This window comes from Aspergillus puulaauensis, chromosome 8 (assembly GCF_016861865.1).
Source record: "Aspergillus puulaauensis MK2 DNA, chromosome 8, nearly complete sequence".
NCBI classification, from domain to species: Eukaryota; Fungi; Ascomycota; class Eurotiomycetes; order Eurotiales; family Aspergillaceae; genus Aspergillus; species Aspergillus puulaauensis.
This window is the reverse complement of record NC_054864.1, coordinates 2108525-2124030: the sequence shown is the minus strand read 5'-3', so window position 1 is coordinate 2124030 and position 15506 is coordinate 2108525. Positions and strand designations below refer to the sequence as shown.

At 53.3% G+C, this 15506-nt stretch overlaps 6 protein-coding genes across 6 annotated transcripts; 2 read left to right on the top strand and 4 right to left on the bottom strand.

Moving 5' to 3' along the window:
• Positions 1-253: 253 nt before the first annotated feature.
• On the top strand, positions 254-2340 carry APUU_80793A (Zn(II)2Cys6 transcription factor; the record flags this gene model as incomplete). Its single annotated transcript, XM_041697114.1, has 3 exons — positions 254-366; positions 432-2131; positions 2198-2340. 3 exons carry the CDS (start codon positions 254-256, stop codon positions 2338-2340), a joined length of 1956 nt encoding a protein of 651 aa, XP_041562676.1.
• Positions 2341-2481: 141 nt separating this feature from the next.
• On the bottom strand, positions 2482-3342 carry APUU_80792S (uncharacterized protein; the record flags this gene model as incomplete). The annotated part of the gene is made up of 1 exon (XM_041697112.1): positions 2482-3342. The coding sequence occupies one exon, from the start codon at positions 3340-3342 to the stop codon at positions 2482-2484; it is 861 nt and encodes a 286-aa protein (XP_041562675.1).
• A 574-nt stretch (positions 3343-3916) lies between these two features.
• APUU_80791A (uncharacterized protein) lies at positions 3917-5528 on the top strand (the record flags this gene model as incomplete). The annotated part of the gene is made up of 5 exons (XM_041697111.1): positions 3917-4095; positions 4152-4237; positions 4291-4877; positions 4939-5031; positions 5097-5528. 5 exons carry the CDS (start codon positions 3917-3919, stop codon positions 5526-5528), a joined length of 1377 nt encoding a protein of 458 aa, XP_041562674.1.
• Positions 5529-5805: 277 nt separating this feature from the next.
• On the bottom strand, positions 5806-8288 carry APUU_80790S (transketolase family protein; the record flags this gene model as incomplete). The annotated part of the gene is made up of 5 exons (XM_041697110.1): positions 5806-6759; positions 6806-7323; positions 7379-7861; positions 7920-8029; positions 8095-8288. The coding sequence occupies 5 exons, from the start codon at positions 8286-8288 to the stop codon at positions 5806-5808; spliced, it is 2259 nt and encodes a 752-aa protein (XP_041562673.1).
• A 682-nt stretch (positions 8289-8970) lies between these two features.
• APUU_80789S (putative membrane bound cation transporter) lies at positions 8971-11415 on the bottom strand (the record flags this gene model as incomplete). Its single annotated transcript, XM_041697109.1, has 3 exons — positions 8971-9218; positions 9275-11269; positions 11412-11415. The coding sequence occupies 3 exons, from the start codon at positions 11413-11415 to the stop codon at positions 8971-8973; spliced, it is 2247 nt and encodes a 748-aa protein (XP_041562672.1).
• Positions 11416-13157: 1742 nt separating this feature from the next.
• APUU_80788S (uncharacterized protein) lies at positions 13158-14979 on the bottom strand (the record flags this gene model as incomplete). Its single annotated transcript, XM_041697108.1, has 4 exons — positions 13158-13471; positions 13530-13648; positions 13701-14458; positions 14512-14979. 4 exons carry the CDS (start codon positions 14977-14979, stop codon positions 13158-13160), a joined length of 1659 nt encoding a protein of 552 aa, XP_041562671.1.
• Between the last annotated feature and the right edge of the window lie 527 nt (positions 14980-15506).

Genomic DNA, 15506 nt, shown 5'->3' with positions numbered 1-15506 from the left:
TTCATAGTTTCAACCATATTCTACAGTTTCTATGGAACATCGTCATTGTAGCTCATGGTGTACCGCAAAGAACCAACTTGCCACCTGGATCCACCTTCTCCAAGTCCCCATAGTCTCTTCCCAAATCCAGTTAGTTTCTGCCAATCATAACTGCAAATGAAATGCAATCAGCCAAGTCGTGCGGGGCAGTCTGGGGAATATTAATCCTTTTCACCTCCCGCGTCCTCGATGCGAACCAACTTGCCTCGCCTCGATGGACGTCACGAGCACCACACGACAAAAGCTACCAGCAGCTGGAAGGCCTCCGGGGTCCCAGCGCCGTAGCAGGCCTTCTCGCGGCCGCGGCTTGAGAACCTCGACAGGGTGGTGAGTGGATACGCTGCTCCAGGCTTCATAAGCGAACATCAGTCTAACCTCTGCAAACGCGATAGCCTCACCTGCCGAGAAAGGCGCGTCAAGTGTGATGACACCAGGCCAGAATGCGTGCGGTGTGCCAAGTCTAACCGGACCTGCCGATATGGCCAGAGTGCTGACCGGCGGCATGCCACTGGGGCTGCATCTTCAACACCTGGTGAGACCTCCGTCCAGATCAACGACTTGATTGAGACGCCAGGGGACAGTATCCCACGCCAGGACAGCATCCCACGCCAGGGAAATGACCAAAGCCTGGCCAGCCTGACCAGCCCTGACCCGGCCTTCTCAGCCACTCCGCTTGCCTTTAGCCAGATCCCCCTGCTCAACATCTCTCCCTTCGAGTGGTATGACCTGTTAGCACGCGATGCCATCAGCAACATCCAACGGCTCAACGAAGCCTCAGCGGGCGAGCCTCGCTGGAACCTCCCAGCAATCACTCTTTCCCGGAGACAATCGCCCACTCCTGAATGTCCTGGGCCTCATCTCGACCAAGCCAGGGCGATCTCCGAGCAGCGCACCAGCCTAGTCGGCTGTCCCTGGAACACAAACGCCGGGATCGAACTATCGCCGGCGGACCTCATGTTTCTTCGCTACTACACCGAAGCCGTCGGGCCCATCCTGGACCTGTTTGATCCAGCCCGGCATTTCACCAACGTCGTGCCGCACCTGGGACTCCAAAACACCGGTCTTCTCAAGTCCATCCTCGCCGTGGGAGCTAAACATATGTCTCTCGGTCTCGCAAACGAAGACCCATCTCTCAACGCGCAACATAGTCCCCTCTCACAACCAGCGACGACACACCCAGACCCTAACCCAGCACACGCCGCCGCACAGTACTACTACGAAACCCTCCAATACCTCTCCCAAACCCTTCTCTACCCCTCCTACGCAGACTCGCGCGAGATCCTCGCCACATCCATCATGATAAGCACATACGAGATGTTCGACGCCGACCGCGCCTCCACAAGCGGTGACTGGGAGCGCCACCTGCGCGGCTCGTTCTGGATCCAGCGGTCCCAGGACAACGACGGCGAGTCCGCAGATGGGCTCAGACGTGCCGTGTGGTGGGCCTGGCTGCGTCAGGATATCTGGGCTGCGTTCCAGGCGCGCCGGCCGACTCTCACTATATGGCGTGCGAGGAAGCCGCTCGAGGAGCTTGACGAGGATGAGCTGGCGACGAGGATTGTCTATATCTGCGCCAAGTGTGTGGAATTCGCCGCGGGCGGCGCGGGTGAGAATCAAAATCAAAATCCAAGTCCAGATCCAAATCCTGATTTAAATACGAATACAAATCCAAATCCACAGTCTCGCATCGAGCAGGGGGATCGGCTTCTCCGGGCTCTCGATGACTGGTTCCGTGTTCTTCCTATGTCATATAGACCAGTTACCGTCCACGACAACAGGATACTATCAACGACAGCGCCCGACTCGTCCCATCCAAACTGGAATGGAACGGCGCAGGCGCAAGAGACTGGGCAAAATACCCTGTTCCCGCCTGTATGGATCCATCCCGCCAGCCACGCAGGGGCAGTGCAGATGTATCATTTCGCAAAGGCCGTCGTGCTGCTGAACCAGCCCACGATGGGCGGACTCAACGCGTACTGCCGCCGTGAGAAGCAGCTGAGTGAGAGTGTGCAGACTGTCTGTGGTATAGCGAACGCTTGCCAGGAGCATGATTCTGCGGTGGCCTTTGTCAGTGTCCAGACCTTGTTTTGTGGTAAGTGAAGGCCTCCCCCTCTGTACTCTGTGGCTTCGTTAGTTTGGCTGACCGAACGGAAACCAGTTGGCCAGTTTGTGCAGTCGCCTAAGATGAGGGTTGAGCTGCTCCGTATCTTGGAGAATATGCTGGAGATTAGCAAATTCCCTGCCAGGAGGGTTGTTGCTGAGCTCAAAATGGTGTGGCAGGGGTATGACAGTGAGCAGTGAAGCAATATGATAGTTATATATTCATTCATGTAAAACAAACTAAGACTATATACTCGAATGAAACCATAGACCACTCAGTTCCTGTTCTAATTGAATTCTGAATGCCACGCCTTATACCACGCCTTACCCAAAGTCCTTCCATTACCACGCTCCGACTATGCCAGCAATTGGAATGTCGATACCGGTCGTGTAAGACGCACCATCTGAGAGCAGATACACATACCCCCCACCAAGCTCCTTGGGCTCAGCTAATCTCGGCATGCCGCCGTAGTACTGCATCTTGAGATTCCAGTCCGGCGCCTGATCCACAAAGTATGTCATAGCCGTCTTAATAAACCCGGGCGAAATCGAATTCACACGGATCCCATGCTTCGCCCACTCCATAGCCAGCGTATGCACCATATTCCTCACAGCCCCCTTCGTAGCCCCATAAGGAGCCGAGGGCGCAGCGCGGTTCGGGCGATAGGAAGTCATCGACGCCGTAAACACAATCGAGCCCTTAATTCCCAGCTCAATAAACTTCCTCGCGACCGCCGTTGCGCAGAAGTACGCGCCAAACACATTCAGATTGAACAGCTGGTCCAGCTGTGCGCGGCTAAAGTCCAGCGCGGGCTGGTGCTTCGTCATTCCGGCATTTGCGACGAACCCGTGGATGGCGCCCCGTGAGGCAATGGCTGTATCGAGTGCTGAGCTGATGCTTTGCTCGGATGTCACATCGCAGTATATGTATTGGAGGCACTTCGCGTGCGCTGCTTGCAGGGCGAGGAACTCTGGCCCGGGCTCGAATAGGTCCAGGCTGATCACTGCTGCTGCTTCGTTGGCTAGGCAGACCTCGGCGATGGCTAGCCCGATTCCTCTGTTGGCGCCGGTGATTGCGATGACTTTGTCCTTTAGGGTGATTCTCCAGTCGTGGTCTGGGCCTGGTTGGGTGTCGAGGAAGGCTGGTGTTGGGTCGCTGCTGCTGCTGCTGCTGCTGCGGTTTAGGTCGGCGGTAGGGGACATTTTGAAGATGTTTTGTTCTATGGGGTGCAATTATAGGCCAAGTCTGAATGACAGTTTCAGGTCTCATTGCTCAATTGTTGCTGGGTGGGTTGTCTTTTTAAACCCGCCATGGCCTTATCTACCGATGTCGCATTAATGCGCAGATGGAGCCTTGTTTAGAGAAGCAAACGACTGGCTGAACTCGTTTTCATACGCAATCATCCAAGCGAGCCAATAGCCTCCTAATCATCCGAACTGTTCGTGGCGAGGTGCTCGCATCGAGGCCGCACTAGGCATCGCATCGAGCATCGTCAACGACTTGGCAGCGTCGCTTCCAGACACAATTGGCCGGGAACAAAGAGAAAACGTGCATTCTTTCTCCATTCAGCTTCTCCATTGGAATCGCGGACACGGGATTAAATCCCCAAATCAACCCCGGGGTTGCCAATTCCTCCACAGGTAAACCCTGGAGAAACGACCCACCGTATATAAGTCATTCTGAATATACAGCCATCGCTGCCCTGGCTCATCTTGTTAGTTCACCTTGTTCATCTTGTTCAACTTGCCAGAGCTACCGCAACTGCCAATTCTCAACATGGAAACAAACGACCAGAAGGACTTTCAGGGCTCCCAGGAAGGCACTGAGCATGTTGAAGTCAGCCAAGAGATCTTCTGGACTGAGGACGAAGAGAAGAAGCTTGTTCGCAAGATCGACCTGTGTCTGCTACCCAACATCTGGATCATGTACCTGCTCTCCTACATGGACCGTACCAAGTGAGTGCCAGCATGAAGGGCAAGACTGCAAGCCTCTCTGACTGTTTCCCCTCTAGCATTGGCAACGCGAAGATTGCAGGAATGGCCGATGATCTCGAGCTCACCTCCTCCCAGTACAGTATTGCCCTCGTTGTCTTCTTCGGTAAGTCCCTTCTCTCCAGCTGCAAGATAGCGGACAACACTGACGGGATACAGTTGGATATGTCGTCTTCGAACCGCCATCCAACATGATACTAGTCCGAACGCGCCCCTCCCTCTACCTCCCTGCTATAATGGCCATATGGGGTGCCCTGACATGCGTCATGGCCGTTGTCAAAACCTACCACCACCTTATAGTCCTTCGAATCGTCGTCGGGGTGATGGAAGCCGGCTTCGCCCCGGGTGTCCTTCTCATTATTTCATCCTGGTACAGACGCAATGAGCAATCCAAGCGCTTCGCCGTCTTCATGTCTGCAGCCATCCTGTCCGGGGCCTTCGGCAGTCTTATTGCAGGTGCCATCACTGGAGGCCTGGAGGGCTCGCACGGTATTCGTGGTTGGCGCTGGCTGTTTATCGTCGAGGGTGCAGTTACGACTGGGTGGGCAATCATCTCCAAATTCCTGCTTCTCGACTTCCCAGCTACCTCGAGCCAGCTTAGCGAGCGAGAGAGGGAAATCGCCGTTGCCCGGTTGCAGGCAGACACCGTTGTTGTCAGGCGTGGCGACGAGAAGATGGGAACTATGCAGTCTTTCTTGCTGGCCCTGAAAGACTGGCGGACCTGGGGGTTCATTATTGGCTACATGGTAAGTCACTCACTTTCCGCCTGCTCCTCAAATATACTAATTATCGACTGGTTGTTTCTAGGTCATCGTCGGCTCCTCCACCCTGACCTACTTCTACCCAACGCTCGTCGCTGGTCTCGGCTACAGCGACCCTGTTCAAGCGCAATACATGACCGTAAGCAATAATAAATACTCTCTAATACTCAGGCCCGGCTGAGTAGCTAATATCACACCATCTAGGTCCCCATCTACGCCTTTGCCTTCGTCTGTACTGCTATAACAAGTCTCTTCGCCGATAAACTCGCCAACAGCCGGGGCGTCATCATCGCTTCCTGGCTCGCCTTCTCTCTGGCGACGTCAATCGCAGTCTGCGCAGTCTACAACTTCGTTGCGCGATATGTCCTGCTCGTCCTCATGGCCGCAGGGCTGTGGGCATCCAACGCCGTATCGCTGAGTTTTGCGTCCTCGGCATTCGGGTCCATGGATGCAGAGGTGCGCGCTGTTGCGCTGGCGCTGGTCAACGCACTGGGCAATCTGGCGCAGATATATGGCGCGTATTTGTTTCCCGACGACGATGCACCGAAGTATCTCATGGGCTTTGGGGTTATTTCTGGGATGTTGGGGGTTGGGGTTTGTGTTTATGCGGTCATGCATGTTCTTTTGGGGCGTTGAATTTGGTATTTTGTATCTAGATGGCTTTGATGAAAACAATGTCTATCTAATACTTTCTTCTGTGGAATGTAAAACGCATTTTGTGTGCTATCTGATATTGTATCTATAGTCAGCCTCATTCTACCTTTATATCTAGGTGACTTTCCTCTTATCTCCAAGCCATCAATAGCCATAGAAGACGAGGAGTTAACATAAGCTAGATCTGTTCGTAATTAAGAAACACTGAGGTTTATGTCCTAATAATTTCATTCAATATCATCCAATACTATAAGAAACCTTAATGCCCCAACCCAACACTCAACCCCCCATTAAACTCCCTGAAATCCCCCCTCAAGCTTGCAATCCCAACAGCCCTAACCTCCTCCACCAGCCCCTTAACCTTGCCGGCAATAACCCCCGGCTCGAACCCAAAATGCTCATAGAGCTCCTTAGCAGGAAGACTCTTCCCAAATCTATTCACCGACACCGACGCATCCGCATACCGCTCCCACCCAGTCGACGGATACGCCTCAATCACAACAGCCGCTTTCCCAGCACTCGGCCTCAGCACGGAGTGTTTGTATTCGCGCGTCTGCTGCTCAAACAACCGCGTGCAGGGGAAAGACACAACCCTAGCCCTGATGCCGTGCTGCTCGTAGAGAATGTCGCGGGCTTGCATTGCGAAGACCATCTCAGACCCGACGCTGATTAGCGTGACGTCGAACTCGCCATCGTCTTTGCTGCTGCTGCTGCTGCTGTTGTTGTTGTCCTGGGCCGGAGCGAAAACATACGCCCCCCTCTGCACGCCCTCGCGCGAGGAAAACCGCGGGTACTGTGTCAGACTCTGCCGCGAGAGCGCAAGGACAGACGGGGTCTCGGTGGCGCGGATAGCAGCAATATAAGCGCCGGCGACCTCCTCGGCATCGCAGGGGCGGATGAACAGGATATTGGGCATGGCGCGGTACAAGGCCGGGACGGCGATGGGCTGGTGGGTAGGCCCGTTCTCGCCGACGCCGATGCTGTCGTGGGTGGCGATGTGGATCTGCTGCAGGCCCTGGAGGGCGCCCATGCGGATTGCGGCGGCGGCGTACAGATGGAACATGAGGTATGTGCTTGTGATGGGGATGAAGGTGCCCTTGTTGAAGGCTGCGAGGCCGTTGGAGATGGCGCACATGGCGTGCTCGCGGATGCCATAGTGGATGTAGCGGCCGTTGTAGGCGCCGGTTTGGCCGCAGGTTGTGCGGAGATCAGGCTAGCGGAGTTAGTTGGTTATTATATTTCCTAGGGGTAGTACTTACGGATTGGAAATCGACCTTGTCCTTGAAGGCAACGTTGCAGGATGGGGTGAGGTCTGCGGTGCCGACCAGGAAGGACTTCACCGTCTGCCCAAGGGCGTTGGTCAAGGCACCGGCTGACTTGCGCGACGCTGCAGACCCAGTAGGAAGGTCTTCCTTGGAAGGGATACACTTGGTCCAGTCTTCGGGCATCTTTCCTGCGACACGGAGGGCAAATTCGGCTGCCACTACCGGGTGTTCCTCACGATACCTCACCACGGCCGCCTGCCACGCCGCCTCTAGGGCCTCGCCACGGCTGGGGATGTCGCTGAAGAAGTCATATACATCCTGGGGGATGTGAAAATGCTCGTTTGGATCCAGGCCGAACGACTTCTTGATGTTGGCTACCTCGCCGACTCCAAGAGCAGCACCGTGTGCGTCCGCCGTGCCCGCCATGGTAGACCCGACGCCTATCGTAGTGCGGATGTTGATGAATGTGGGCTTGTCGCTGGAGCGTGCTGCAACGAGAGCATTTACAATTCCTGTTATGCATTAACAAATATCCCACTACAGAGTTAGAGGACCTCCTAGACCTACCGACGACGTCCGAGTCCCCGTTCAACACATCCAGCACGTTGAACCCAGCAGCTCGCATCTTGGTGTTGATGTCCTCAGTATTGGCAACATCCGCAGACCCGTCACAGGTAACGGAGTTGTTATCGAAGATAATGCAGAGATTGTTGAGCCTCCAGTGTCCAGCCAGGGACATCGCCTCGAGGCCAACCCCCTCCTGCAAGCAAGCGTCACCAACCATGCACCAAGTCATGTTGTCCACCACCTCATGCCCAGGTGTGTTATATGTCGCCGCAAGGTTCTTCGTGGCCATGGCCAGGCCTACTGCACTGCCAAGGCCCTGGCCCAGCGGCCCAGTGGTAACCTCGATGCCCTCGTTTTCGATTTCCGGATGGCCTGGGCAGAGGGAACCAATCTCTGCTGAGTGATATGATTTGAGTTGCTCGAGGGTCATGCTCTTGACGCCGACAAGGTGCATGAAGAGGTACTGCCATAGGCAGGCGTGGCCTGTTATGATATAGTTAGCTCATTGTCTCCTGGTTTCCAGAGGTACAGCAATTCCTACCGTTAGAAAGAACAAAGCGGTCACGGTTGAAGTAGTCGCAGTTCTTTGGCGAGTACTTCATGACATACTTATACAGCGCGATTCCAATGGCAGCCATGCCCATGGGCGATCTGTGAAGAGGCAGTTAGCACTGTACTCCAAAGTGCAACAATTCGAAGGCAGGGGGTCAATATACCCAGGGTGGCCATCGCCGTATTGCTGAACGAGATCAGCAATGAAAGCTCGAAAGACGTTCAGAACGCGCTGGTGCTTCTCCGGGCTCTCGAATTTGATAAGAGCCGCAGCAGATGCGCCATTGCTGGTGGCTGGAATTGCCTTGACAGGCACGTTCTCAGTGGACTTCGGCAGGAGTTCCAGCGCGGGTGCCATAGCTGAAGGACGAGGACGGATTGAGATGGGAAATGATTCTATGAGAATGCTGCTTAGAATACCAAGCGGTGATTATCAGACGGAAGGACTCGAGTAAACGAGCAGACTGCGAGCCCTTATAGTTCGCCGTCCTTCGTCCATTGCGTTTAAAAAACAATGTACCATAATTGCTGATGCTATATTGTAGCTGCTCGGGATCGATGCGAGCCACCCAGATATTTGGGGCAGCTCTATGGTACCAGCAGTGGTGCGCTCGCATCGAGGCCAGGTGGACTCGATGCGAGGCCTTCGCAAACTTCTCCGCCCCCGGACCAGGGGGGGAAAATATACGGGGCAGTCTAGACGCCGAGGGCAGGTCTAAGGTTTTGTGGACTGGGGTTGACAATCAGGTTTCAGTCTCTCCGTTTGCTTACAAAACTACAATCATTATGACGAATGACTACAATACTAGTCAAAGGCTGTCAGAGTTGGCGCAAAATTCCATAGTTCGATTCTGGAGAAAATGAATAAAGTAGAGACAGGCAAACACAATTTGTGGACGAACAATAACAAAACAAGACTGAGATGGATAATTGCATGTCCCGTCCGTATACAATCGGGACCAACGTGATCACATCTCGATCAACTCAAACCTGAGCACATAACATGCACAGATACGAAATTAGCGCGCTGAATCGGCTAATTACCCCGCCTGTCCAAGATCGCTAGCGTGCGCGTTATCGGGGTAGAAGAATGCGGCGACAGCGATAATGACGTACGCCGCCATCAAAAGCGCTCCTTCGAGGTAATTGCTGCGGCCGTCGAGGACGAGGAAGTTGACGACGAAACAGGTGACGAAGAGCGAGATGGTTTCGAAGAGCGTGAAGTAGAGAGACATATCTTTGTCCATGCACCAGCCGAGGATGACGACGAGCGGCGTGACGAAGATTGCTAATGGTTGATTAGTATGAGTAACATAAGGATTGGAAAATAGATTGAGAGCTTACCGATTTGAATACTACTTCCGACGGAGACACCGATTGACAGATCCATTTTGTTCTTGGTCGCAACTGTCACTGCCGTGACGTGCTCCGCGGCGTTACCCACGATAGGCAGGATGATCAAGCCGATGAAGGCTTCGCTGACGGAGGAGCTTTCGACCATGGCGGGGATTGCGTCGACGAGGAATTCAGCACACACTGCGACGAGACCAGTGGAGAGGAGCAGCATGACCAGCGCAGCGGTACGCGACATTTCGGGTTCGGGATGCTCCTGGGGTTTCTCGGAATCAATGACAGGGTTGACCGCAGTGGGCATACGTGCTGCAACTCTGGCGAACTGGACGGCATTGCCGACTGGAGGAGGACGCTGTGCAGCGGGGTGCTGCCCCAGTGAAGGAAGCGAGTGCGTACGTCGCAGGCCATTACAGTTGCCTAAGGGATCTTTGGAGGCAGCAGTTGGCGGCGGGTTCGTGAATACAGTGTTCGACAGCAGAGATGGGAGATTAGGGCGGAATGGAGACCACTTGCGTGGAAGCTCTGAGGTTTCGCCCTGTTCGAGAGACAGCGCCGAGACGCGGGAGTTGGGTGCGGGCTGAGAGGGCAGGGTTGGAATAACGCCTTGTTCTCTCGTTTCCCGTCTGGCGACCTTCCTCTTCTTCTTCCGCTCGCGCCTGGATCGTCTGTGGTCGGTCTCCGTGGTGTGGATGCTAGCCGGCGCCTGACCGAAGTCTCTCGACTGTGGTCCGACGGATTGACTCGCACTAGTGGTAGGGTTGACGCTTAAAAAGGTGTCATCGCCAAAGTCCCTCAAGCGCGGTTCGCTCGGGTTGCTACTTTCCGGCTCTGGTTTGGCGTCCGTGTCGACAACGTATGAGCCGGTGTCATCACGATGGTTGGGGCTCGACTCGCTGGCGGTACTGAGTTTCCGTGGAGGGAGCGATGAGACATCGACGGTGGATTTGTGCATCAGTTCAGGAGAGGTGGTCCCCCGCGAGCTGATGCTAGCCTTCCTGTGCTTGCGGTATTTCATTGCACGCTTGATACGCTTTGCCGTTGTCCAGGAGGTCGTCGTGTCGTCGGACTCGTCTGAAGACGAGCTGCTAGACGAGTCGGACGATGAGTTCATGAAATCGGCCAATACACCCGGGTGGGACTCCTCGTCGATGATTTGCTGGGGAATACTGGCGTAAAGGTAGGAGTGCGACTTGAGCTGGAAAATGATGTACAATACATAGACCAAAAGAAGCACAACACTGGTTCCGCGGGAGACCTTGAGAGTCGATTGATTGGCATCGTTGCTATCCTTGAACGAGGCGTGAAAAGCGGTTGGCAACAGGAGACTGGTGACTGCCAGACTAAGAAGACATGCACTCATCTGGGTGACGGTGCTGTTGTAGATTTGTTCCTGGAAGCGGAGACCTCCGAGGAGGAAAGCCATGCCGAGAATCAACAAAAGATTGGCTAGGATAGATCCTAGCAGAGAAGCCTGAACGATGCGAATTTCATTCTTGACAAGGGCAATAATGAAAATGATCAGTTCGACTGCGTTACCGAAGGTGACGTTGAGGAGGGCGCCAATAGCGTCACCCATGCGGCTGGCGACACACTCAGTAGCATGGCTCAGGAGTCCGGCCAATGGGATAATGGCCACTGCATTCATGGCGAAAATGATGGCAGGGTCCATCCCGACAGCCTCGACGGCAATTCCAACGGGTACAAAGACCAGTAGGACGTTGACCCAGCTGTGGCATAGTGCTGTTCTGGTGTGGCGAACGAAGCGGATGGCAGCGTTCTTCGTGCGAGGGACAAGACCCTGTTTCTGAGAGGTGTTTCCATCACTTGGCGAGCCCGAAGCCGGGTCGCCAGCGGATTTATTCACTTGATCATTTTGACGATGTATGTCGGGGTCGTCGGGGCGATCGTTGGATTCTGGCGCAGAGGCCTGGGGTTGGGAGTCGGCAGCAGTAGAAGCGTGAGCTTTCGCCCACGAACGAATCCGGTCTGGAGAATAACCAGCGTCAGTAATAATTCAACAATACACAGAGGTCTACACCATCCAGCAACTGATAAGACGAGCCAAGCTCACAGGGATGGGGAAGCCAAGACAACGCGTATCGCGTATAGGGAAAGAAAGCAGACTCACGCATGTATTTCAGGACCAAGAGAGATGGTCGATGGAGGATGGAGACGAAGAAAACCCGATGGGTTGAGCAGCAGAGAATGGAAAGAGAACAAGAAGCGAGCCTCAGGGAGAAATAGTGAAAGAGAAGCTTGAGGCGTGCTTGGGAGCGGGAGGCTTATGTACGTGTGCCAAGACGGCTGACAAGCCTCACTGGGCTGGACTTGACCATTCTTTATACAGACACGCCTATTCTTATTGTCTTGTCAGAATGCTATGACGCGTCTAATGTCTACAGCTACGTAAGGGCTACCTCTATTATTGATCAGCCATCTGTTGCAACTTGCAGTCATCCAGCAGCACTCCTAAATCGACCACTGCAGCACTCCTGAGAGACAATGGTGTGACTGCCCCACAACTGAGGCCAGCAAGGATGTGAACCTGAGTCTGGAATCTTCCGCCTCAGTGAACGCAGGCCTGGCTTTTGCTGCAAATAAGGCAGCCAATCAGGAACATGCACCGCCACAGTGGCTAAGCACGGTTGCTATCATTGGTTCACAGCCTCGGATCGCCGTCTCCGAAGCCCGAGACGTATTCCAATACGGTAAGTTACCAGTGCCAGTGGCTGAGGTCAGGATGACATCGTCTTCACTCTCAATATTGACAAGGGATGCAGATGCAGGATGAGTAAATGAATAATGAATGATCAAGGAAGGCAATCCATTCATGATCTTCAACTCGGTTGATTCTGAGTGGGCCGTCTCCCCGCACGCCTCACTGCGTACCAGTTACCACAGCCAGCTCGCCACTCCAGTCGGGCCTCAGGTCCACTCCAATCAACCAAATCAACCAGATCACGGCCAATTCATTCTCACTACGCGTATGTGAATACAACCATTGTTGTCATCCCTTGATGCCATGTTGGCGAGGCAGCCATCGGAAGGGATATTGTGCTGCCTAATGCAGCCTTAAGGGTGACGTCTGCCCTTGCACAGAGCGTGCAGAGTTGCAGCCATTCGTTTCGAGAGTCCGGAGCCCCTTGCAGGCGATCATTATTGTCAATCCTGCTCCGTCGATCTCTCGAATAACCCCCTCAGCCTTGGGTGCCAGAGCTCGAGTGGTTCCCCTGTGCTGGTGGGGATATTTACCCACCTATTCAATGAGATTAAAGAAGCATTGAATATGTCGTCCGCTCTTTTGGCGAATCTTACAATAGACAAGTCTTCTAGCCCAGATAAAAGTTGACAAGGGCTATTCTGTAGTTTTGAGGCGTTTCGAGCCTTCTGTATGTGATCGGTAGACTGGGAGTCAGTAGCTTAGACGACGGTAAACCAACAGAACATGCCAATACAAGCAACTCTATAAAAGCCATGCCGGACCTGCAACCCAAAAGAAGCCCATATGGAGCGGGTCCAAGCAGTTTTCTTTGACTTTCAGGTTGAGGTAGATGGGGAAAATGATGAGTCGAGAGCGCTGGTGTTTGATATATAACACTATAACTATGAAAGGGTTTATGGTTACCATCGACTCGCAGATCCTACGCTTTATATCCAGATTTGAGTTCAGTGTATGCCTGTGAATGGTATCTCTTGTCGCGTATCCCGTAGCAAGAAATGGTACGGAAAAGGAAGGTAAAGGGGAATTGGTATGTTCTGTACAAGACTACCAAGAACGACACGTTCACTCCACGACCGGTAAGCAGGTAGAGCTGCTAGCACTTATCTTTCCGGCGTATCCCACGACATCAACCTCCAGATATTCGTCATCCGCTCAATTTCCACCACCCAGGACCTCCTTCAAGCACTTCAAATCCCGTGGCACAAAACAAAACCTATGGCTCAGTGGCGCCATTACCAGGTCAGTAGGATCAGCACATCCCGTAATCGGATCTGCATCAATCTGGCTTACAGCCTTGATCTCGAACGCGGCGATTATTCTAGTCAATGCCACATAGATCTCGCGGTTCGCAAGGTGATACCCGGGACACACCCGGTACCCCAGTCCGAAGGCGAAGAGTGGCAGATCTTGGTTCTCGAGCCATCTCTCAGGGCGAAAGGCCTCTGGATCATCGTATACTAAGGGGTCTAATGTGGTCCTGTCAGGCATGTTTGGGAGGTAAATGTACTAGGTAATGCCACATACCCATGTTGCACGCCCACGCGTTCAGTAGAACCATGGTATCTGACGGGACAGTTTTGCCCTCATACTCAAACTCTTGAGTAGTAAGTCGGGGAAGAGACAGTCGCACTGGAGTGTAAAACCTATCAACCCGTCAGACGCAGTGACAACTACAAAGAAGAGCAAGTCGCGTACCTCAGACACTCACGAAGAAATGCCCGTATATACTGGACTTCTTCGGCCTCCACGATCTCAGATCCAAAGATTTTTCCGTCGTCGGAATATACCAGACGGATTGCTTCATGCGCCGTTTTCTGGATCTCAGGCCGTGCAGCAAGAATAGTGAAGCACCAGAGAAGGATATTGCGCGTTGTCGCAAGGCCCCCAGACAGGAAACTCAGCAGAACAGCCGAAAGCTCGCCCTGAGCCAGCGGATGCGAACTGAGATGATTCTTCGTGTAGAGACAACTCTCACGGATTCCCTGTTCAAGTTTACAGTTCGCCTCTTGGTTAATCTTCACCACATAAGCGTCTCTACGCACTTGGAGTCGTCTCGCTCGCTGACTGTTCCCGTTCAACGGCCATCTTCGAAATAGAGGAATATAATCCTGGAGGTTCCCCGTCGTGCTGCGCAGGAAATGGATCGCGTCTTCAACGGATAGGATTTCGTCCGTGAGGGGGTCTTCCAGGGACATCTGGCGGCCGTAGCATAGCGACGCGGACAAGCTCAAGGCCATTCGCGCGGCTAATCGAGAGGGCTCGACTGGTGTAAGCCCGTTATTGCCATGAGACAACAATTCAGTTACCAGCTGCCGTGTTTCCCTGTCGATATGCGGCAGGTTTATCTTCACTGCTGGCGCGCCCAGTCCAAGGGCTGTTTCCTTGCGACTTCGCTTGAAGGCTGGATTGTAGCTCGATGTGCCTATTGTCGGGCCCATCTTTCGAGAAATGATCTTCTCCTACGTTAGTATATATGCAACTCTGTAGCGAAGAGCATAGAGCATACTTCATGAAACGTATAGAGTCTCGGCCGCGAAGCCAGCGCTGATGATTTGCCCACTAGTATCTTCTGTGCTGCGCTTGCTGAGCTTATTACTAGGACGGGTATGACGCCGAGTTTAACCTTAAAGACATCCCCGTAGACCGCGGCCCATTTCGCGTATTGCTGTTCTACATTTCGGCGGTACAGAGACGGGATATTACCAGCAATCGGCCATGCCGGTGGCCCAGGGAACGGGAATAGGGGAGACTCATGGGAAGAATGAGAGAAGCTCCGATATATGACCAAGATGCCGACAGCCAGGGCGATCCATAGGGGTGTGGATATGTCGATGTTTGGAAACACCATATTTCGATAGGAGCGGTTGTAATGGAAAGATCTATTATTGTCGTCTTCATATATCGCCTGCAAAGGCCAAACGAGCGGGGTCACCGACAGTTCATTGTGTGAAACTTTATGCAAGTAACTGGGCATGACGTATGAGTATACGGTGTACACTTTGAACTCTAATCATGCAGCTCCAAACTGAAGAAATTGGTGAAGACAATACACTGTCTGGAAAGGGAAAACATTGTTAGATCTGTTGCCTGGTAGAGATGGTTAGTAGAAGCCATATTAAATCGGAAGAGACGCTTCTACACTCAATCCAGTGAAAGTGGTATGTCTTTCTTTACTTCTTTTTAGTGTTCAGTTATCCTGCCAGGATTACTGGGGTTTCAGATATCTTCTAAGCCATTTATCTTCTAGCTTAGGTTACCTCAGTGCAGAGTACTCGGTACCATCGGGACAACCTTGACCGTCATATCAGGTTTAAGATATATCCCGTCTCTCATTGTTTCGAATCCAGATCGGCAGGACGTGTCGGATGGAGCTGCCAGCCAGGAAGGCCAGCAACGAGGTGAGAACGAGCGGCCAGTCCTGCCCTTTCTAAGGTCTTACCACAGCGCTGCAGTATCAATACCTATCACTCTAAGCAGTCACATATGAGACAGAATGCAGCC